Source organism: Spermophilus citellus (assembly GCF_964194105.1).
Source record: "Spermophilus citellus genome assembly, chromosome: 17".
Taxonomy (NCBI): Eukaryota; Metazoa; Chordata; class Mammalia; order Rodentia; family Sciuridae; genus Spermophilus; species Spermophilus citellus.
The window spans coordinates 35940006-35964959 of NC_138199.1; the positions used below are offsets into that span (position 1 = coordinate 35940006).

The 24954-nt window shown below is 47.5% G+C and overlaps 1 protein-coding gene across 1 annotated transcript in view; it reads right to left on the minus strand.

Moving 5' to 3' along the window:
* Positions 1-13718, minus strand: part of ASIC2 (acid sensing ion channel subunit 2) — a gene marked incomplete at both ends in the record, with an annotated part of 1055157 nt that extends 1041439 nt beyond the window's left edge. Inside the window, one exon of the mRNA XM_081270517.1 lies at positions 13164-13718. Within this exon, the coding sequence (XP_081126643.1) occupies positions 13164-13718 (555 nt within the window). The remainder of the gene's footprint in view (positions 1-13163) is intronic.
* Positions 13719-24954: the final 11236 nt, after the last annotated feature.

The window sequence follows — 24954 nt, forward strand, 5'->3', positions numbered from 1 at the left end:
GTGCCACAGTGTCAGCCCACAGACAACGGGAGATGATTTGAGCCTGGGAGATGAAGCAATGAAGACACCCGGCAGTTGCTACCTTAGCTAAATGATCCAAACCAACGTCTCTGAAGAAGGGCCAACCACAGCATGTGTTCTTCCTGGTTTGGTGCAGTGTGGATCGTGCAGCTTCATCCATGGACTCCTCTGGCCAAACATTCACCTGTGTCTCATCCAGATCTTCTACTTAACTCCCACTTTATAAGAAATACAGGGGAGGGAGGGCAGGTTATGGGACACCACAAGGAGAAATCAGATGGATTCATAATGGGGATAATTATAGGAGAGAACTGGTCGGTTTACTGCCCAAGTCGAGATGGAAAGAAGTCTGAACAGCAGCATTACTCATCATCACCAAAATGTGGAAATAACTCGAGGGTCCCCCAGTCAAAGACTGGATAGATAAAATGTGGTATATCCATACAGTAGAGTACCACTTGGCAACAAAAATCACTAAGATGTTGATACGGGCTAGATACGTGGATAAATCCTGAAAACCTTACGCTAAATGAAAAAAGGCCTGGCAAAGAAGATCACATATTATATGATGGCCTTTGGATGGAATCTCCAGAACAGGCAAATCTATAGAGACAGACAACCGCTTAATGGTTATCTGAGGTTAACAGATGAATCTGGAGGAAATTGGGGGAAGGGAGCGAATACTAATGGGTACGGTCTCTTTTGAGAAGTCATGAAATTGTACTAAAACTCACCACTCTGAGAATAGACTCAACACCGTGGAATTGCACACTTTCTATGAGCCAGATGCCTGGCGGGAGAATTTTATCTCAATAAAGCTATTTAAAAAGTGGATGTGTGTGATCTAGGGAGTGAGCTTTTTGATCAACTGAAACATAATGCCCGGATGAGACACATGAATCTGGTTTCTATCTTCCATGGATTCTGAATTTTAGAAGTTAAAAAAAAAAAAAAACTGTGCAAGTGTTTTGGAGATAATTGAGAAAATTTGATTGTTAAGGGAAATCAGTTTGGGTGACAGCCAAAGCTCATATAAGGAGAGACTGGAGTGGATAGGAGGCTGCCCAGCAAGGACTGGACCTAGAGGTTACAGAGCATCCGAGCAAGTAACAATCCTGGGGCCTCAGAGCTTCATTGGAGAGAAGGAAGCAAGTAAATGAGTAGTTTGAGGAACATGGGACACGGGTTTCTTACCACTAGAGAAAGGCAGGACGGATAGGGAAAGCTGAAAGGTTGGAATAAACACTGTGGTGTTAGACAGGACTGGAGGTATCCATGCAAACCCTGGGCTGGGATGTAGATGTCAATGAGGAGTGTGTAACCGTCCCAGCTCTGTCCATTGGCAGGGACTGGGAGAGGTGATACCCTCGTAAGCCACGAGCACATCTAGAACCCAGATCTTGGTTCTGTATACTGTTTCCCATTAACAGGATCCAGTACTTGTTAGAGAAATAGTTGATTATGAGGCTGAAGAGTAAAAAAGAAGATGCACATGGTCTTCCAGCTGGGCCGAAATGAACCCAGGTTCACAGAACACAGGGAAATGTCAAAAGGACCAGAGGTCAGCAGGAGGAACTTCCCAAATACGGGCAAATTTGAGTTTCAAGATAAATAATGATGCTAACAAAATAAATGCCACTGAACAAAACAGAAATCTATGCGTCTATACAGATGTAAATGAAGGAATAAAAAAGGAAAAGAGAAAGCTAGGCTCTTCTTTATTTTAGAAAGCTAACTAATAAATGTAGAAGGAATGATGGAATTAGAAAATCACCACTTGGCAAGGATCGTGGCAATAATTCAAGTAGGAAGAAAATCAATGGATGATAAAACTATAAGTTGAGAGAGAGAGAGAGAGAGAGAGACGAGAAATGGAATTTTACATCGTCTCCAAGTATCCCCCAGAAGACAAGTTAACAGGGTCAGTATTGGGACACAGGAACTGGGTACTCCCAGCCAGGATGCAGAAAGAATCCTGTACCAGTTCTATAAAATCTCAGTCCAAAATTCATGGCCTGGGTCTAAGCAAGAAGAAACACGGAACAAACACAAACTGAAAATCATTGTGTAAAACAATTGATGTTGAATCATAAAAAAAAAAGAAATACAATAAAATAAATATCAGCAAGGAGAAACTGAGAAACAGCTTCAGAGTAAAGGGAAACTGACAACCAGTGCAAGGAGTGACCTGGATGGGAATCTTTGCCCATAAAGGACACGATGGGACCAACCCTGGGTGAAGGAGAGGCAGGAATTCTTCAGTCTTGTTTTGCAACATTTGTGTTTGTAATTTTTACAAAATTTCTTAAAAGAAAGATAAAAATCAGAAAAAAAATAGTACAACTATCTCCTTTGAAAAGATTTTCAGAGCCCACTCTCTGCTGCCTCTGGACCTTGTGCAAATTTTGGTTGTTTAGTGTAAAGTAATTTATTTGTTTACTGCTTGGCCTTTGCACTAGACTGTGAGCCTCTTCAGTCCCTGGACTAGACATTATTCATTTCAATTTCTCCGGAGTCCAGCACAATGCCCAGAACGTAGGAAGCACTCAGTGGCTGTTTGTTGAGTCAATGAATCAATGTACCCAGCCACATAGAACCCCCCCAAGACTGGCTGGCAGATCCCTGCACTGGCTGAGAGGTGGTGATATTCCTCCAGACACTCGGCTGAAATACGCCTTCTACAAACCAGAGAGCATCTGCCTGTCTTGCAGCAACGGGCCATGGGTCCTGGAACAGTGTCCTGCTTTACAGGCTCCAAGGGGCAGTGTTCTTGCCTCATTGCTGCGGGTGGGTGCAGCGGACCCTGTTTGTTTAATCCCAGCCCCCGGTGGCAGCCATGACAGCATAGCGCACTCACTGGTGATTCATGTGAATGTCAGTGGACTCCCAGAGGCTTGCAGCCATAATTCAACATTTGTTAATAGCCACTGAAAATGTCCCTGCAAGAGCTAACCGGCCCAGGGGATGGAAGGTATTCTGCTAGAAAAAATCATTCCAGGAAGGCAGAAGTGTGGGCCCCAACTTTAGAAGACACAGCTACTTCCACTCCATGGGGACACTTTTATTTCTCGTTCTCCATGAGAAGAGGGACAGGATCTTTCAGGGACACCCAGGAGAAAGTAGAAAACTGAAATCTCCTATAGTCATAGTAGACATGCTTTGTGGATCCCCTTCCCAGTGACTCCTGAGAGCTCCCTCAGTCAGGAGAGGAAGGGAAAAAACACACAGGAAATTTCCTAGTTCCAAGATCACAAAGGAGAAGACAGAAAAATATAATGCTGCATGGGAAGTCAAAAAATTTGTGTGCAAGAGGAGATGAGAAGCATGGGAAAGGGTAAGAAGAAACAGGTTGAGGCCAACTGTGCTGCAGAATTCACAGATTATTTAATTCTCCCCCAATATAATTAAATAATTTGTCCAAGGTAGTATATAATCATAGGGTCATCCACATAGTTTATGAATTGATGGTCTCACTCCAGAGCACCAGATCTTAACTCACTACCTCCTGAACAGCTGTCCATGAGAGCACACTGGGACTGGATATTTAAAATCAATCACCTATTCAAAAGCAGAGGATGAAGCTTTCCACGCCAAACTCTTGACATGTGTGGTTCCTTAAACCCGTGTGTTCCTAGTGAATTTATCATTTTTGCCACCCAGAGTCAGATTTAAAACTGGGAAGTGGAGGCAGAAAGAGCTAGCAGGGTAGGATCCCATGCACATCTGGAAATTGATGCTCATTTTTCTAATGGGAGACCCCTGAGCCCCGAGCTGTCAACTCAGAGAAATATCACCCCATTAAATCCTGGCAAAAGGAGACTTCTCCAATGCCTCAGACTTCCTGAGGAGAATGTGGTGGAACTACCTGGCCCTCTACCTGGGTGGTCTTGGGTAAGGAGACATCAAAGGATCGAGGGCAGAGTGGTAGGGGGTGGAAGGTCAGGAGTTCCACAGGCAGGTGTCTGACTCCTGGAGAGGTGGTGCTGGGATATGCAGAAATCCAGGCTGCAGGATCCGATCCCTAGCTTCCCCTTAAAAGGGAACATTTAATCATGAAGTTGATACACAGTGTCCGGGCTGTGCTCCCAGAGAAGCCAGCTGCAACAGACATATGTGCCATCACCTTTGATGACCTGCATATTCATCAAAGAAAAGGATTGGGCTCTGCCACTTTGAGAATCAGAGACATTGGTGGCATCTGTGATGCTCATTCTCCTCTAAGGCTGAAACTATAGCTGTCTGGTTCTAGGAAGCTAGAATAGCATTTTGCAGCCTCAAACTCCTCATTTGACCTTCAACCATGGAGACCAGAGGCTGCCTTTCCCTTCTCTCTGTGAACTTACACAGGACAAGGAATGCAGGTAACAGCCAGAAGGGTGCATGAACAGCTGAGCTCCATAGCTGGGACTTTCCTTCACTTTATTTAGCTCCAGAAGTTTCCATGCTCATGGATCCTGTTGAGGAGGATGCCAATAAGTTGAGGAAACTTGGGCCTTACCTTTTGAGCTAAGACTGCTCAAACCATCTCTAGATTTTTCCATTAAAAAAAAAGAGCTACATATTCCATGGACTATTATGAAGACCAAATGAGTGATTCCATTTGAGGGCTTAGAACAGTGTTCAAGATACTCAGAAACTGTTAGCAGTCCTTACAGGTTTTGTAAACTATGCAATTTGGATAAAATGGAAGCAACTGTATTTTTTTACATCCTCTGGGTATTTGCTGTAGCATGTGTTCAACCATAATACCCATAGTTGGGTCCCTGGCTTGATCCAAGCCTCATTCCCCACACTTTCTTGGGATTTCTCCATGCAACACTATCAATATGAGCCATGAACTACAAGGGCCAACACTCAAGGGTTCATGGACAAGGCTCTGAGAGTCAAATCTGATGTCTCCCATAGCCCACCACAGTGTATCTAGGGGTTTCTGCTTCCTCTATATAGTTCTATCTAAATAAAATAACACCAACAAATAAATGGATAAATATATCTACTTTAAAAATAACATCAGCTCCCTCCTCCCTGCCCCAAAGTAAGTAAAAGTTTTAGTTTCAGTGAACAAATGTGGGATCTGAAAATAAATTTTAGTCACATTCTATTTCATGAGAGTTATACAGTTGGCAAGTCCTTGGAAACACCTAGCTCAGCCTGCTCATTTTACACAAGAGGAAACTGAGGCCCGTGGAGGCTAATTATCTTGCCGAAGGTTGTGCAAATCAATCAGCAGAGGTCAATAAATCCACAAATACATTCCTTTTCCGTTACATGTTTAATTTCTTTTGGAGTATAAATTTCAATGGCCACTGAATTAATCAATAGAGAAAGCACCTAAATCATCGGGAAAAATAAGTACTAGAAGATGGAAAGATGCTTTAGCATCCAAATAATGACACTTTGGGGTATGTTGTCCCCACATAAAGCCTGACGTGATAAACAGGCTTCTAGCAGAGGCTTCAGATTTATCAAATAATGACTGTGATGTATTTCAGAGCATGGGAAGCAGCCGTTCTGCGGTAACCACTGAGTCCCGTCTGTATGGGCTGGTTATACACCCAACACATGGGAGAAGGGTGATCAATGGAATTTCAAACTTGCAGGTGTGATTCAGGCCATTAGTTTCAGGTTCTGAGAGATCATGGGTCAAATCATCAGGCTGCTCAAGTGTGATATTTCAATCTAGCTCCGTCAAACACAAAAATACAGAAGTCAGGGAGCACACAGAAAGACTCCAGATGCCTCTAGACTCAGGGGTTGCTCTGATGGACGGATTGGGATGCTGGGTACTGTGAAATATGAGCTATTCTACAAAGCACCACCTCTAAGAGCAACCCTAGTGCTAAAAGCTACCAATTCAAGTCTTTGAGAGATTACTTGGGGGGAGGGACAGATCACATCTCAGTTCTTCCCTTATAAATCAGTAACATACTAGATTTACTTTACAGATTTTTTTTTCCTTTTCATTAAGGGAAGGACTCTCTATAGAAAGAAAGAGGGAACCACTGTAGGGAGGGGGAAAGGAACCAGTTCCCAAGGGAATAGGCTCCTCTTCCATCCGCTGTTCTGGAGATCTGAGCATTTTCAAGCTAAGAGGCACAGACATAGATTTACCCAATGACAACTGGGCATTAGCTCCGAGCCTAAGAGCTTCAGCTTGTCTTTCCAAGCAGATGGGATGAGTCATCAAAATAGTCAGCTCCCAATCACAGTCTTAACCCTTCATCAAATCAGAAAGATGAAGTATTACTTCCAGAGAGGCACACAGCCTAAGACTTTACATGTCAGAAGATCCTAACCAGAGGCTGGCTTCATGAAAAAATTGCCCAGCTTTCCAAATGTTACCTCTCCAAGGGCATGTCAAAGGCTCCCAAACCTACAGAGCTTCCCAGGGTGGGAGAAATCATGTAATTTGCATCTCTTGTATCTTTGACCAATTTTGACATAGAGCCTTGAGGGATTTCACAGGTCAGGGAGAGCCAGGGTTTCCACCCAGACACTGAAGCTGGCAGTGTGGATGGTCATGTTCTACCCTCACCAAGGAGCAGGGTTGGGCCTCAGTCAGGAGGTGGAACTTAGTGTGAAGGAATACATCTCTGCCGCATCCTAGCAAATATTCAAAAAACAGTGGGACCAAGATGGCTTTGAATAAACCCAGAGTTCTACTATCCATAAAGTGCCATCAAAGGAGAATAACTGAGTTATGACCTAAAGATCAAGGAATTTCCTCACACCCAGGAAATCAACCAGATGACTCCCAGAAAAGACAGCAAACTGTTACTGATTGGGTGTGTACCATACAGCAGATATGGTACCAGACAGACAGATGGTGTGATCCCAACCCCAGTAATACACCCACATGCCCACACCATGTCACAGAACGGCTATCCCAAAGTGCCAAAATAATTCATGTGATTGTATTGAAATTGCTATTTTAGGCAATTTTCTTCCTTATGTATTATTTTCCATAGTTCCCAAATTTCTTCCAAAAATCATGGATGGCTTCTACGATAAGAAGTATATAATCAAAATAATGACAAATGTAGGAAAAACCATCCCAATGCAGGTTGAATCCCAGGTACCTATGCTGAACAGGGAGGCTGAAAGAGGAGTATGTTACTTTCTGTCAATCAGTCACCTTACATTCAAAAAACTCCAAGCCCACTGGACAGAAAATCTGAAGATACATTTTGAGAGCTGTATGCTATACAGTCTAGGTCCTAAGAATACACAAATGAGTAAGACATCATATCTTGCAGAGAGGGAGAAGATAAAAACTATCAGTGATTAACAATAAGATATTACTCACACCTGTTAGCATGACTCTTGTCAAAGAGACAAAAGATCACAAGTGCGAGCATGTGGAGAAAAGGAACATTGCACACTGTTGGTAGAAATGTAAATTAGTACAATCATCATGGAAAACATCATGGAGCTATCTCAAAAAATTAAAGCTAGAACTATCATGTGGTCCAAAAACCCTACTACTGGTTATATAGCCAAAGGAAAGTAAGAATGGAGGTATGTTGGAGACAACACTGCTCCTGTATTTGTTTCAGCACTATTCACCATAGCCATCAGCCTAAGTGCCCATTGACAGAAAAATGGATAATAAAATGTGGTATATATGCAAAATGGAATACTACTTAGCCATAAAAATGAAAGAACTCTGTCTTACCACAATACGGAGAAACCTGAAGGTCACTGTGCCTAGCGAAATAAGCCAGGCACAAAAAGTCAAATATTGCATGATTACACATGTAGAATCTAAAAGAAAGGAAGAGAAAGAATTCTAAATGAAGCCAGGCATGATGGCGCATGCCTGTAATTCCAGCTCAGGAGGCTGAGGCAGGAGGATCTCGAGTTCAAAGCCAGCCACAGCAATGCCGAGGCACTAAGCAACTCAGTGAGACCCTGTCTCTAAATAAAACACAAAATAGGGCTGGGGATGTGGCTCATTGGTCAAGTGCCCCTGAGTTCAATCCGTAATACAAAAAAAAAAAAAAAAAAAAAACATGTAAATGAATCTCAAAGTTAAACTGTGCTTACCAGAAGCTGGGGTGGATAGGTGAAGGAATTGGAGAAATGGTATTGATCAAAGAAGACAAAATTTTAAGGAAATTAAGTTCAGGAAACCTATGGTACATCCTAGTGTCTAAAGTAAGTAATAATATATTGTATACTTCAAGATTTCTAAAAGAATAGATTTCATGTGTTCTTACCATGCACACACATAAAAAGCTAAGTATGTATGGTAATACATATGTTAAGTAGCTTGATTTAGCCATTCCACAAGGTACATATCTCAAAACATCATGCTGGACACCATGATCCATACAATTTTTACCTGTGAATTAAAAAATAAATCCAAAGAGTACCAGTGGTTTAAAAACTCAGCAAGTAAATTAAGTCATCTCTAAGGTCCCTTTTAGCCCAAACACTTCACATTTCTGATGGCAGCAAAAGGCATAATGACGGCGCTAACAGAGAAGTAAACCAAATGCTGTTTAGAAGACAGAAGAAGAGATTAATTTAGATTATGGTAATGGGAAGGCATGGGCAATGGATTTTAAAAGATAAGCAGTGTTGACATAAATAGACCTGGGGAGAGGACACAAAAGGTAAAGAAACAGAGCAAGAAAGGCAGATTCTGGGTCAACTCAGGGAACAAAAAGTATATGACTTTCGGTTATTGAACTGTTTCCTGGGTATTTGCTGTGGGCGGTTCCCATACTTGACTTGGTATGAGGAGTCTGTGCTGAATGAGACCAGCTGCATCTGGAGGGGCTGGAAATACACTGTGGCTCCAGCATGCCAAGGACCCCATCTGCATTGACCATTACTGCTCAGTAGATACCAGTGACCATCAAAAAATGACCATGCATGACCAACACAACACACGGTGACCCAGGCTGTACACATGGTGCTTCCATCACCCCACCCCCGTCAGAGGTTGGGACAGGAACAAGCTTCCTGGAGGTGAGTTTGGGAATGTGAGATGGAAAACAGAAGCCAAGACGGAGGGGTACTAAGAACGGATGGGAAAGCAGGCACTGAGCAACGTGTAAGGAGAACCAAGAATCTCCAAAACAAGCCTGCGCTCTGAAGCTGCTGTTGAAGTCATCGTTGGAATTCCAGCTCAGATCTGTCCCGAAAGCCCTAAAGCCCATATTCTCACATACAAACTGTGGGAGTACCACAGTAAGAATCAGACCACATTAGCTATGGACCCATCTGGCCTCCTGCAAGAACCCCAAAGACATGATCTTAAACCTTCGCCCCCAACATCTCTATCGTGTTATGTGGTACCCGTTAATAGGATCCATACAGTACCTCCAAGAAGATCTCAGAGGGCAGAGACCCTTCTTTTGCTAAAAAAAAAAAGAAACACCTTTCCTAATTAAATTTCAAGGATCAGTACAAACGCAACTTCAGAAATCAGGATAAAAGTGAAAAATAAAGTGTCCTTTGCATTCCTGGAGTTGGAGTCAGATGAGCCCCAGTGTGATGAGTAAGGGAACAACACAAAGGAGTCCCGTGCTAGTCATCACCAGTGGGGTTGCCACCGTCAGCAACAGTTAGCTAGGTAACCCCACCCCCACCCCCAGGGAGGCAGGCCTCTAACCCAGTGCTCCAGAGAGAGCAGCAGCCGCCCCTCCCTCCACAGTGTCATTGGTGGGCATTTCTCCTCAAGTCTCACTCCTGCAAACAAGGCACGCAGCAGGACAGCAAGGACCCTCCACAGATACTGACGAGGACCCTGCCTTATGTGGCTGGAAAATGCACTAAAGGACTTTCTCAAGTCCTGCCTCACCTGCCCCATCCTTTCAACCCTCCATGGGTAAGAAAGCCACAGATCACCATCACATGTTAGGTGAGCAAGAGGAGCCCGGACAGGAAGAGAGCTACAACCAGGGGAAAGGAACTAGTGATGCGGTTGGGCTTCAAACCTGCCTTGCTAAGGTAAGCTAGAGTGGACCTGGGGAGGCCAGGTGGTCTTGAACTCAGATCCTCCAACATCCTCACGAGCAACACTGCTGCTATCCAACTCCCTGCTGTCCCTTCCTTCCTCTCCAGGTCAGTGGGGGCCATCTCCTATGAATAGGTCACTCTGAAATCAAAGCCTTCTTCTGCTTTGATTTCTGCACTTTCCCAAGGAGGAGAAGTGCATGCCTGCCTGAAGTCAGATTGCCCCAAATGAAGGCTAAGAGTATACCTGCACGCCCATGGAGAACACCTGTTTATGTGACAGTCAGGCATTCCACACCTGGCTTCCTGGGGACATTTAGTCTCTACAAACAGCCTCCTCTCACTCTGCTAGAATCATGGCTCATTCACTAATTAAAGGGTATTACGCACTTCACTGCACACCAGCTAAGGACTTGGAATAAGGAAGCTTATGCTAAGGCATTAGCCCTGGAGAGGCCATGAAGGACGCTTTATAGAAAAAGAAATACAGAAAAAAAGCCACTCACCTGTGTCGGCCCCTCCCCCACAGCAAGCTTCTCTAATACTTTAGTCTCAGCACTTAGAGAAAGAGCTTAGTGCAATCCCAAGCAGAGCCCAGAAACAAGCCAAGTGGAGAGGGATGCACAGCAGAGGCAGAGAGGCTGGCGAGCTGGCTTCTTCCAGAACCACCTGCCCAAGCCCTCAGCTTTCTCAGAGCCCAAGAATAAACATCCCTAGGCCCGGGGCCCAAAGGACACAGGGAGTCCCAGCATCGGTCAGGAGGGTTCCCACTCAAACATTGTGCTCCCTCTAGTAGAGGCTCGGCATGGCCACTTGCTGTGACCACCTGGTGAAGACGACAGCCTTCCAAGGTCCATTCTAGCTTTCCTGGAGCAGGTGACCTTTGTGATATCCCTGAGCACCTGCAGGAGCAGCACCGTGGTTCACCCCCTTATCAAGGCTGGGGACAGTCATACATAGAGGGTCAGTCCAAGGACAGGCACCCGAACGGTCTTGAACCTGATGAGGATGGCAGATGATAACACACCACCCATCAAGTAATAAACCTCATCCACAGGCACCTTCACTATTTTGGAGACATGCCAGAGAGGCCAAAGACAGGAAAGGCTTTAAGGTCTGATCTTTAGCTTCATGGGACCCCAGAAGCTCAAATGATGAACCAAATGCAAGGGAGCAGCCCGAGGTCACAACAACCTTTACTTCCAAATGGAACTTGGACGTGAATACAGAAGAAGCCTCCAGGTGGATGCAAAGTCATGAGGATTCTTAAGGACTGTGTCCAGGGCCTGCTGCCCAGGACTGTCTGTCTGCTGTCTGTGTGTTCCATGTGTGCACAGGCAGACAGAGGAACAGATGAGTGTGTTTCCAAGATGCATGGTACAGTGTTGAAGCTGAGCGTTGCCAGGCACTAGAAAGCATGGGGTGGAACAGAGTGATGGTAGCAGCCTCCAAGAAAGAGGCATTTCCTCCTCTCTCCCCAAGGCACCTAAGACATCATTTGTGTGTGACGTTTTAGGATCCTGCTAGCACCATTAAAAGGGGCTGGTCCCTTCCTCCAGCTTAGACTGGCTTCCTCTTTAGCAAACACCATGGCTGGCTTTGCTGTGCTTTTCCTCAGAATGTTTTAAAGGCATAATACAAAACGGCTCCTCCAAGAAACAGAGCTCTAGCACATGAGCTGTGAGAGGCGATGCCCCTGGCACTCTGGGCTTCTCCAGAATCAGAGACAGCCAACAGCAAGCACAGAGGTCGCAGGCAGAGGCTGGCTATAGAATAAGACGAACTCAGAGCAAGAGGCAGGTGAATCTGGGAGGGGGCGGGGAAGAAGCACCACAGAAATGTAGGGAAGGTCTTAAGGAGGCAGAGGACCCCAAATAAGTGCAGATGACACAGTCCGGTCCCTTGGCAATTGCTGCACCTGCCATCCCAAACTTGTTGTAATTGCATGTTGGCTCAAGGCTCTGAGACTCAAAGGCTCTCATTTCTCCCCAAGGCGGTCATGGGGAAAGCAGCTACATTGGACTTCAGGAGGGTCCCACCGCCCCTGATGCCCTAGACTTGCTGGGCAATTGGCAGTTGCCGTCTGACCTACTATACCAAGTTGTGCCTGGCAGCTCACTAACTGGGCCAAGAACCTGATAGCAACAACAGCTCTCCTCCCATCCTTCCACCTCAGCCCCCTCCGACAAGCCCATCCTGAATGGGAGCCACATTCTCCTCTGTGTTTCCTCTTTCCTCAGTTCCACACTCCCCTCAGGGCTTCCCGATCCCATAGCTGCTCACCCCCTCCCCAAACCCTCCTCCTGCACCCACATCGTGAAGCAATTGTGCACAGAAAAAAAAAAAAAAAAAAAAAAAACAAGCCTTTGAGTTTCAAACTAAAGCTCCCAGACAAGACAGCCACCGGGACGCCTCACCCTCCCAGGAATCTCGGTGCCCTCCCTGCTCACATGCCTCCACCAGACCCTCCCCTCTGCCCCAGCTCTCTGGACTGCTCCTTGCTTCAGCCTGCCAGCAGACCAGATGGAGGCCCCGGGGGCCAGCCTCTCCTCTCCCTCTGAACCCACACAAGATAAAGAAGCAAAGAGCCTCCACACCTTGCACCATCACCTGCTCCAGCAAGCCACCAAAGCCCTGGAGCCATCCATGCTGCCTGGGGCCCCACACCCGCTTCTCTGACAGCTTTAGCTCCAGCCCAGCCCACAGGATGCAGTGCCTGATGCCACTTCCGAGCAGAGAGAGAGAGAGAGAGAGAGACCGTGAGAGAGTGAGAGAGAGAGAGAGAGAGAGAGAGAGAGGATGCCACCTCGTCAATGACAAGCTGTTCCAATCACACGGCTCGGACACCAAGCACCCCAGACAACAACGGACTACCCAGGCCTCCTCCCTCTGGTTGGGAGGAAGCCAGCTCAGCACATCTGAGGAAGTGACCCCAGGGTAAGCTCCTCTGTCACCCTCCATGTCTCAACTGACCACGTGCTCTACCCTCGCAGGTAGCCTTTTCTACAACCAGCTCCAACAACTCTCACCAACAACTCTCTTGGCCTTCGGCTGAAGCTCTGCTCTTTCTCCTGCTCCCAAGCACAGGGAGACTCTCCCAAATACTCAGAAGACCACCGGCGCACCACTCCTCCAGAGGACCAAACGCAAGAGTGAGCTGAAAACCAAGTACTCACTGTGGTGAAGTCTTTATGGCTACACTCTTGCCCCTTGAACTTGCAGTAGAGCATCATATCCTTTAGGTCGTGGCCCACGCGATGCAGAAACTCCAGCATGCTGAACTGCTTGGGTTTGTAGTGTTTGAAGTTGGCCTTCTGCCGCAGGGCCTCCAGCACTGTGGGGTCAGCCAGATGCGGGTCAGGGATCTGCAGGTTGACATCGAGCAGGGCCAGCAGCTCCCCCGCATGGTACAGGTCATTGGTGGTGAGCCTGGAAAACCGGAAGCCATTGAGGTTGCAGAGGGTTACAGCCGGGAAGACCAGGCTTTGGGCCACCACCTCATCCACCTTGGTGACATGTTGATAGGAGAAGTAGTAGGACACTCTCTCCGAGCTCTCCACCAGCAGCAGGCCCAGGGAGCCCACGAAGGCCACTGCCCAGAGCACCCTCCGGATGGTCAGTGGCCCATACACGAAGATGTGGCGGATGCCGTGCAGAGTGGAGGTGTTGGCGAAGATCTGGATGCTCGAAGGTTGCAGGCTGCCCTCGCTGGGGCTCTCCTTGAGGTCCATCGGGACCCTGTGCAGTTCTGCAACTGGCTTCAGGTTGATCAGATTACAGGAAAAGAGTTCCCCAGTCCTCGGGTTCTGCCTAAACCTTGACGTTTAGGCAGGGAGAGAACGCCAGGCAAGCATCAGGCCAGACGCTGGGAGTTTATGCTGAGAGCCCCGCCGCACGCTGACAAGGGGTGAGTGTTTATATAAAACCCATTCAAACTCTAGCTCCTGATTTTTTCCAGGCGATAAGGAGGGCTGGTTTTATTTAGGGAGACACCAAGGTGATGTGGAAGGGATGTGGGTGGGAAGGGAGCGCTTAGCCAATGGAAATAAAGTCCTCCCCCCTACACACGCCACTAGAGACAAGATTAAAAGCGAGAGCGAGGGAGAAAAATGCTTAAAACAAGTCGCTGAGCAGCTCGGAGCCTGTTAACCAGCGCCTGATGCCCCGTGTTAACCATCCTGGGGGGATGTCAGGGCAGCGGCTCTGATGCACTGCGGTCGGGCACAGCTTCCGAACCGCCGCCGCCGCCGCCGCCGCCGCCGCCGCGCTCCGCTCCTTTCCCGGTGATGTTTTGGACTCCAGATGCCGTTTCTCGCCGCCGGCCTCCGTCCCTCCTCTCCTCCTTCCCCTAGGCCCCCTTTTTTTGGGCAGAATTCCAAACGCCAGCGGCCGCGGCTAGCGCCTCCGGGGAGGAGGCCAGCGCGCCACCTCCGAGGGGCAAGGACCCGGAGACTGGGGACCGCGGCGGCGTGGGGCTCGGACCTGGGCTCCATGGTACCCCGCCTCCCAGGGGCGACGGGAGACCGGCGGGCGCTGCGATCCTGCCTCCCTCCGCCCGCCTCCCGCTCGGCTGCCACCGGAGAAGGGCAAGGGCGGGGCGGGGCCGAAGGGCTGGTGGGGGCTGGGGACCTGCAGAAAGTTTCTTTTTCGCTTTTTTTTTTTCAGAAGGAGCTTCCGGGGCCGGCTGCAGGGGGGCGGGGGGCTCCCCGAGGTGGACAACCCCGTCCTGGGAGTGAGAACTTGACACCCTGCCCCCACCGGTCGGTCGCGTGGAGGCAGTTGGTGGCCTACCGTGAGCCAGGCATGGGGTGCAGCAGCATTCCTTTGCACCACTGTGGGCTCCCAGATCAGACCCAGCCTGGGTCAGAAGGGAGAGGCTGGAAATGGGGAAGAAGGGAGCTATCTACAGACTCAGTGCCTCTGCTGCGGCCCCCTGCACGGCGAGGACACTCCAGGGGAGCAGTGAGCAGCCCCTCCCCAGCGGGAAAAGCCAGAGTGCCCCCTTGGAGCCCCTGAGAAAGAGCAACAAGTAGCCCCACCCCCACAGGGCTCTCAGGAGTTTCTGTGTTTGATTTAAAAAAAAAAAAAAAAGACAGCTGGGTGCCAGGTAGGGCTGGCTGCACTTGTTCCATTTGGAGAGTGTGTGTGTGTGTGTGTGTGTGTGTGTGTGTGTGTGTGTCCTGCTCCAGGATTTGCCAGATGGAAGCACAGCTGGAGCTATAGGTGGGAGACAAGGATGGGGCTTTCCCTGCCTGCTTACCTCCTTTCCTTGAAAATCCCCTGGAAATCAGCCCCTTGTGGGGAGGTGGTGCAGCTTGTCAGCTTGCCCCATGCAGAGGATCAAATGACATCAAATGACAGGAACCTACTGAATCAATGATGCTGAATTCCCACCAGGAGGAAAGGAGCAGAGAGTTTGAGTGGCCAACAGGAGTCAAAGCTGAGGCCAGGCCAGGTGCCTTGGGGGGCCAGCCTGGCGTCTCTAGGGCATGCCAGGCTCCCATCCCACGCCTTGGGGGGGTGGAGAAGGCAGCTCAGATCATGTCCCTCTAGGTTGGTATCCACTCTGAAGTATTTCTCTGTCTCCTCTGACCTTCTCCTGAGAACAGTGTCCCAATGCACTCTGAGGCAACATGTGGCATGACATCAGTGGCTTATTGATCCCAGGAGCTCACAGAGCAGAAACAAATAGGTACAAGTGATGAAAGCGGATCAGCCTCCTGCATTCGATCATCTGAGGGCCCAGGCCCAGGCCGCAGGCCTGCCTCCATGAGATACCGGCTTTAAAACAATGTTTTGGGTCAGGGCCTGTGTGAGGTTGTCATAGCTTCTGATCTGTCTTCTCAACTATCTTCTCAGGGATGTGCTGCTGTTTTTACTGCTGTTGTACAGATGAGGAAACTGAGGCTCACAGAAGTAAAGTGCTGTATCTGAGTTAAACAGCTGGTAATGCTCGAGTTGGGACCTGAACTCCAGGCATGCTTGTTTCCAAAATGCAGGTGCAAGTGCTTCTTTCCAAATTTAGTAAGTGAGGAAGCCTCTTTCTTCCTTTTTTTTCCTTCTCTTTCTTTCTTTCTTTCTTTTTTTCCTTTCAGTACTGGGGATTGAATCTTCCAGAGGCACTCTACCACTGAGCTACACACCAAACTTTTATTTATTTATTTATTTTGCGACAGGGTCTCGCTAAATTGCCCAGACTGGCTTCAAACTCGAAATCCTCCTGCTTCAAACTTCAAGGGCAGGTGTATGCCCTTGAAGCAGCTCAGGGGAGCCAGTGTTTCTGCATTCTATTCCCACCTCCCATTCCACGCCCCCTCCTCTACCCCAGAGTCTCTCTCTCTCTTGTTCTTCACACTATAAAGCAGCCCTAAGCCTTCTGTCCAGTAAGTCACATCCCTCTTGTCCATATCTTCACAGAGAGAGGCCCCCTCGTGCAGGAAGACTTCCATGATTACTCTCCAGTCTTTGGCTCACCCACCTATGTACTAAGTGTGTAGACTATTAACCCTGTACCAGACACTCTGCTGGTTTGGGAGAAACAAAGATGAAAGAAATACATGCCTGCCTTTGAGAAATCAAGGTTCAGTGTGGGCGGAGGCAGATGGACGTATGCACATGAGTTCCTGTCCTGCAGCATAGACGGCAAAGAAGTGGCATAATTCTTGAGTTCCTCATACTAGCAGTGCCCAGCTGCAAACCATGTATCCACTCTGACCATGCTCTTCCACCCCCAGCCCTGGCCTGTGCTACATTCTACCCCCTCTCCACCAGCCCAGACCTGTTTTTCCCAGGAAGCCTCTTTTTTTTCCCCCCCAGAATCACATCTCTCTCAGTTCTTATCAGCACCTCCCCATTGGTTTGTTTTGAGGATTACAAACATAATGTGGCAGCCTAATGTGGTAGAGTCACCTAGACTTGAATTTGCATCTGTGATCTGCTGTGCCTTCTGTGGCTCTGTGACCTTGGAAGAAGTTACTAAACTTCTCTGAACTTCCATTTCTCCACCTCCAAAATGGTGGGGCTTACAATCCCTCCCTCCTAGAGCAGTTGTGCAAATGAAATGAGATAAAGTCGTAAAGTGTCTCTGGTACGATTTAGACACTTAGCAATTAACACTTTCTCCTGATGATTACTCAGAGAACAGTCTTTGTTGATGCTGGTGTTTTTCAGGTGATTGGGAAACCATTTAAAGTTCTGGAAGATGTGATTTGCCCTAAGCATGGTAAGCCTGAAAGTGCCATCATTCCAACCTCAAGGTCAGGGTCAAGCACACTCCTCACTCTGTTCAGCTTCTTGCCCAAGGTCCTCCCTGGGCTTTTATGAATAAAGCTTTCATGGGCCAGGCACTTTAGGGTGGGGTTGATAGAGAGCAGCCCTAATGGTGACTTTCATCATTGGGCAGTGGGCCTGATAGACCCAATAGATGTCAAGGGCAGTACCAAACCCATTAATAGAAGAGAAAGTTGAGAACAGAGAGGAGAGCTACCTTGCCCAGTGTCCCAGAGATAAAGTGTGGAAGAGCTGATAGTCAAAGCCCAGGCACATGTAAGTCCAGAGGGCATGGTCTACAAGCCCATCGGGAACATTGCAAGATCTCAGGGGTGCTGATGATCACCATGGCCCCACCTTTGAGCATCTGAGTTGTAGGGTATTCTTCAAGAAATGCTGTAGCATTTCCTGGCATACATAGTGACTCAACCTGATGGCTAATAAAATGTTTCTACACAGTTCTTCTTAAGGACCTTCTTTAATTGATAAGACTGCTTTTCAATTAGCACTATGGTTTATACACAAACACCAGCTATTGCATGAGCCTTAAAAAAATGCTTTTGTGCTACTCAGTGGGTTAAACATCCCCTGCTTCTGTCAGATTTACAACACCTATTTGCTCAGCTCTGGGGGTATGTGTCGAGGGCACATGGGATTGGGTTGAGAGCGGGTTTATTTGGCCCAGATTTTTAGGCACTGCCCTAATTGTGTATAATTATGTGTGTGAAGTGCACAATTAAACATTAAAGAACTTTCCAGATAAATTCATTTGCAAATTAAGCAACTTAACCCCATATTAGCCTACATGCCTAAATTTTTTGCTGTGGCAGATTTATTCACTTACAAACGAGTGAGTGAATGAATGAATGAACGAATGAAGGAATGAACATGGATGAATTTGCTGTCTGTGACAGACACAGAAATTGCTGCTCTGAAATGCAGGAATGGGGAACCATTTTCAACCCCAGGGACCCCAGGGCCTGCTCTGAGCTGGATTTCTGGGGAAGGTCAAGAGCAGAGTGCAGCCTCCTGCCTCTGTAAAGAGTGACATGGGACAGAGTGAAGGAAGCTGAGCTCTACAATCAGCTCCCATACTAATTTGCTACTTAATATGTGCTAGATATTTGCCCTTCCACCACCACCCCTAATTAGAAAGAAAAAAAAAAAGAATGCAAGAGAAAAGCATTCTTTTCTAAGATACAGATGGCATTGTTATTTCAAACTCAGAGAGGTCTCAATACACAACTTTCCTCCTGGCTTGACATTGCCATAAAGCAGGGTTAAAGATCAATCATTATAGGACTAAAGTGTTTTGCTGATGTTGATTGGTTTACACATAAATACCTCTTACAACAACTCTTTCCATTTAGTTTCCTAGGTGAACATTAGCAAATCGTTTGTTATGAAGGGCATACCAGGGAGGGTCATGAAGCAAAATCAGCCTTTCATGAGTACTTTATGGAGATTTGATCTCTAATTGTTTTTTTTTTTTCTTTCCAGGTGATAATTACACAGGCCAGTTCACACTCAATAGAGCCTTGGGGCTCAGCCACTGGTTGACCTGAACCCTGGAAAGCATTTCACATGCTGGGTGGCCTTAGGGAAACCATAGAGCATCTCTGTGCTATTTTTCTCATTTGTGCTTAATCATTCTGAGGCCTCCTCCTGCTGCTGCTGCAATTTGACATGAGCCTTGACCAAATCATAAATGCCCAGCTAATGGGATAAAAATGAGTTCAAATCTGGGATTCTGGTCATTAACCCCATGTCACCATCTGCTGGAGCAGTATGAGGGCTGGGCCAGGTGAAGAGAGAATCACCCAACACTTATTAAGCATGCAGATTCCTGCTCCATTCCCCTGGAATGCCCACCCCACCCACTCAAAATCTCTGGCTGGCTGGGGGGGAGGGGGGCACTGGGAGGATTACCTTCCTTTATCAAGTTTCAGAGAGCTGCTCAAGACCCCTCCCAGGCCCAGATGTGCCCCATCCTGACCAGAGTTCTTCCTGTGACTCAGGCATGCCAAGCTGGTTTGACAAGGTTTGCGCTATATTTTCCTCTGCCTGGTAAGTGTCCTCCGAAGCTGGCCTCTTCTATGTCACCTCCCCAGAGAAGCCTATCTCCACCTCCACATCCACCCTACCCCACTCACCACCCCATCTCCTGCTTCCTGTCTTCTCAGTGCTAATCATTTTTGGCAACGTGTCTCATCTCCTTGAAGTATCTGTCTGTTCCTACAGTAACGTTAGCCCCCATTCCACCCCGACTCCAGGGACAGAGATCCTGCCTGGCTGGTTGGAGGTTGTATTCCCAGCAAGAAGTTCAGGAATATAAGAACTCATGAATAGATGGACTTGTGAGTCAATTTACTCATCTCTGAGGCTCAGGCTGCTGCTCTCAGATGCAAGAATAGGGGTTCTCTCTTGCAGCCCTGGGGAGCCCAGTCCCTGAGGAAAGCAAGGGGTGCCTCTTGCCTTTCAGCCCTGTTCATTGTTGCTCTAGGAATCATCTCACTGGAGCCGGGACCAGTGCAGGGCTGTCGCCCTGTTGCAGCTCTGGGCACTCAGAGGTCATTTAACTGGAAAACCCGGACTTAAGGGGCCAGGGACTAACTAGCCCTTACTGCATAGTCTACATAATCATGAGCTGAAGGCTGCTTATCTGCCCCACCCAGGAGCTCTTCGATCCTCAGCCTGTCCATGGTGAGTGGACAGCGGACACTCCCCCAACACGCTTCTCTCCACTCTCCTCATCTGATAGGATAATGATGTAGTAAAGTAATGACCTAAACAGTAGGTGTTCAATAAATGCTTGCTGGTCTAAAATGAGGACTTATGATTCCCATCTCCACCCTGTTCCTTAGCCTCCATCCATCTTTTTAATAACCAAAAATTGGTTTATAATGAGTCCTTGCGTTTTCCTGTGCAATCAGTAGCTTTTCGTTTTTATTTCGTTGGCTATTACGAGACACGTCTTCCTGTGGGCCCTTCATCTCGTAAGGCCTGACTCCCCGCCTGCCAGGCTAAAAGGAGGCTTTTGGACCACATCTGACCGAGGCTTCTTTTATCCTGAAAGGCCTTTGATCTGGTACATGTGTTTAAAGACACCGAAGTCTCTCCTACATAAACAAAGCAGGCCCAGTTCAAGTCTCCCCCATGGGTGGGGGGGGGGATAAAAAGGGGGAGACTCAGGATCAGAAGATGAGAGTCTCTGGTTTTATTTCATGTCATTTCCCTTCCTCGAGGGGGTGAGAGTCACCCCTCCCCACCCCTCCCCTGGGCAGCCTCTGCTGTGAGCATTCTTGGCATGGTTTTTCTCTGTGTGTGTCCTCCTCTTTTACTCTGCCTCTGCCCCTCTCTCCCCTGGGAGCCAAGTAGAAGAAAGAAACCACTGCTGTTTATTTTCTTTCCATCCGTCAATCCCTGGAGCCAACCGCTTGGCAAACAAGGGAAAAGGCACCCAGAGGCCTTGAAGTCATCCATCAGCAGACAGCTTTCAACAAAAACTTTATTAGCACCACCTTGGCCACAGGTGAGCGGGCACTCCATGGAGCAGGAGAGAGGAATCCTGCTAAGAAGTGGGTCCTGGCCTGGAGCTGCGTGGAGCTTCCTCTCCCTCTTGTGTTCGACACGTGTGGTTGCAGCTGCTGCTGAGCTTGGTTGGCTGTCCTGGGCAAGGGGGGCGCTGCAGCATACCACACATGGGCTTTCCTGATCACCTGACCTCTGCTCCTCCACCTCAGCTGCTCCCCTCTCTGTTCAACTCTCTGCTCATTTTTAAAACAGCTCCAGTGTGCTCAGATTGGCTGTGCAAGCTCTGAACCTAATTGCATATGATAATTTTTTCCTATGTCTTCTGTGCAAGTAGAGATGCATATGCTTCGATTCAAGATCTCAGGGGTGCTGATGATCACCATGGCCCCACCTTTGAGCATCTGAGTTGTAGGGTATTCTTCAAGAAATGCTGTAGCATTTCCTGGCATACATAGTGACTCAACCTGATGGCTAATAAAATGTTTCTACACAGTTCTTCTTAAGGACCTTCTTTAATTGATAAGAGCTGTTCCCCAGCTCTTTCATCATACCAAACCAAACCAAAGTGATCCAATAGGAATAAAAAGAGAAAACAGAACCGGGAGAAAGAAAGGGGAACTACGTCTATGTTCCTCTTTTTCTGGGCATCAGTGTGCTTTATATTACAAACTCATAATACAAATTTTAACGTGTAGACACTGCATGAGGGGACAGTGTCTGTGTATCACCTCTATGGGAGAAACCACTAGAAGGGATTCTAAAAGATGCAAAGAACGGCGTCTGTATTTTCATGAGACCTTTCATCTGGTGGGTGAGACACGCATGAATGTCTTACGTCTTCGTCCCTCCTGATGTGAGACTCTTCTGCAGGCACTATCCTACCTGACTTGCAAAAGCAAAAGAGGGAATGAGTGTTTCCTTGTTACAAAGGCAGAAACTGAAGCTCTGAGAGTTGGAGGACCCTGGGAAGATTAAATCCTGGTTTCCTGAGTCCACATTTCACCTTGTTTCATTCTGTCATGATTCCAATCAAATCTTGCTATAGACGCCTCTCGGAGCTGGGACACAGGAAGCAGTTTGGTAAGATGTGGAGACTTGATCCTAGGAAAGGGGAAATCATTGAAGGCAAGAAGGATCAGAAACAGCATCAGGGAAGCAGAGACAGTTCCAGGAAGCTACAGAATGGGACCAGAGGCCACCCAGGGAGGTCCTCTCAGCCAGAGTGTCCTGGTGCCTGTCATTTAAAGGGTGAACCAGAGGTCAGGTTTTTAAGAATTTAAGGTTGAAAGTCTGAGGATCAGTGTCTTTTCCATCTATTTCTGCATATACATATGTGTATGTCCTTTTCTTCTGTGTCTAATTATGCATGCAATTTAGCAAGAATTGATTGCCTGCTAATTTGTGGCCTGGGCACTTTTATAGTTTTGTTTTGTTTTGTTTTTTCCTGCAGTGCTGGGTATCACACTCAGGGCCTTATCCATGCTAGGCAAGCACTTTACCACTGAGCTACCTCCCCAACCGTTGGCCTGGGCACTTTTCTAAAGCAAGAGAGAAAATACCTGTAACTAAAAGACTTTGCCTCATTGCCCCTAAGATTTGCAGGGGGTTGAGCAGGGCAGGGCATCTATGCCCCCTCTAAAGAGTGCTCTGGATTGTGGCTTCTCAGGGGACATGAAATAGAAATGTCCTTCTCAGTTCTCTGTGCACAACTGAATGTCTATGGAAAGAAGGGGGTGGACACATACTGGAAACCAAATCCCATTCAGTCCTGTGCAGTTATTCTGCCCATTTTACAGATAAAGAGACTCAGGCTTTAAGAGGTAAAGTAACTGCTTATGGTCCCTGCTGTCAGCGTGGGCATGAACTTCAAGTGGGAGTCAGGGTCGTTGAGTCAAGCTGCTACCCAAGTGCCTTCTGCAGCCTGGGGTGCTGTGGGTAAGGACTTAGGAGCTGGTGTCATTCGACTGTAAGGTTGAACGCATCCTAACTCTGTTACTTAAAACATGCTGCTTACCTTAGCTAAACCTTGGTTTGCTCATCTGTAAGATGGGGATAGTAGCAGTGCCTGCCTGAGAAGGCTGATGGGAGAATGTATCGAGATGAAACGTATAAGCACGAATAAGTATCCAAAGCTCAGGAACTATAAGCTGTCGTTATTTATACCATTGTTACGCCATGCTACTGTTGCAAGATGTGGTGGCAAAGCACTACACCCTGAGGACTTGTGAACCCTCCTCCATCCCCACCCCCATCCCCATGCAAAATAGAAAGAGTGTAGTCACAAATCAGATGAAAACATGAGAACAGACAAGCAGTGGGAATAAATATTCATAAGTCAGGGTGCAGGCAGGTCCCAGAGGACAAGAAGTGGATGGAGTTTCAAAGGCCTGTTTTCCTGAGATAGGTGGGGACATTTTGTCAAGCAACTCTGGCGTATGAGACTGTCTGCTAGCCCCCGAGGATATGATGCTCATTCAGACACGTTCCTATGAGCTCTGGTCCAGATTCTCCCAGTATTCAGCCGTACCACTGTTTCCTCCTAAGACAAACACAGGAGCCAGATGACTCCTGTAGGCCCCAGCAGACCTCGTCCTGGGTAGTTCAGGCTCTGACCCAGAGAAGGGGGGCTGTTTTCCCAGGGCTGGAGATCCAAAGATGCCCACCCCCTCATCTAGCGTGTATTCTTCTATAAGGGCCGAGCACTGTGGCCAGCCAGGGCCAGACTCCCTTCCCGCAGCATTCATCAGTGCCTTCTTGCAAAGCCCCACCCTCTTTCCTGAACACTGATCCCCTACATCTATATATCTCTACCACCCCCCAGTCCAACACTGAAACCAACTTTCAGTCACCTCTAGGGGAGCTATTGATTTCACCGGCCATTACAGAGTATATGTCCTTAGTGTAGTCACAGTTCTAACTACCCAGAGAGATTCAAAGAGGCATCAGACTAGTGCCTTTCATCCAAGAAGCTGGCAGATGGGGAACTCTTATGTGGACACACTGGGTACAGGGACCAGGCCTGTGCTGGAGCTGGCTGTGTGCGGGGACCCACATGACAAGTATCATGTCAGCTGATGAGGGGTTTTCAACCTCAGCACCGTTGATGTTTTGGGCTGGGTAATTCTATGTTGGGGGGGCTGTCTTGTGCATTGTAGGATGTTCAGCAATGTCTCTGGTTACTCCTTGAGGAGTAATAGCACCTTGTGTCCCCCACTGTGTCAACCAAAAGCATCACTAAACATCCCTAATTGGTCCCTGGGGACAAAAATCACCCCTATTTGGGAAGCACTGAGTGAATCCTAACATAGATCAGTGACGTGGGTATGATTTCATCTCTACTTGACAGCCGTTCTGTCTAATCTGAGGTGCTGCTAGGTTAAATTGCATATCCAAGGTCACACAGATCGGAAGGATAAGACAGGGCCAGTTTGCTTTCACAGATCACAAGCTTGCTCTTCTTATCCCCCCCACCCCCAATCTGGGCATCCATGGTACTGAGGTCTTGGCAATGCTTAATAAACTCACCCAAAGATGAACCATTACTAACATCAATTCTTCCCACATACACTGCCCTTCACGAGCCACACAAACATTCTGTAGTGTAGGTCTCGCCCCCCATTTTTTAAATGAGCACTCTTAGCCCAAAATGGACAGAAGGGATCTGCCCCAAGTCACAGAGAAGACAAGCCACCTGAGGCTTGGCTGGGACCCACATCTTATAATCCTACCGTCTCTGATACTCAGAGAGTTGAGCAAACACTGATTAAACTATGCAAGGCAGGAAGCAACTTAATATAAAAAATGCAAATCCAGGATGATGGATATATTTAGGGGTTGAATTATTATGTGGTGATATAAAAATAGATCAAGGGAAAGCACAGGAAATTGCAAACCTGACTGTGCGAGAAATGGAGAAGGTGCATGGAGAGCATTGGGTACGTGTAATTAACTTTGCTGGGACAATATTTCGAGGCTGCCACTTGACACAAAAACATCCACAGGCTTCATTTACAGTAACCATGCAGGTAACCCCCTGAGGAGGAGTTATAATCCGACAGAGCTCAGCTTGAAGCTGTGGATTCCCAAAGTGCCAATGTTCAAATGCTTTGATGGGCAATCCCAATTCTCATATGCACATAGGGTAAGCACACCATATATGTGGGT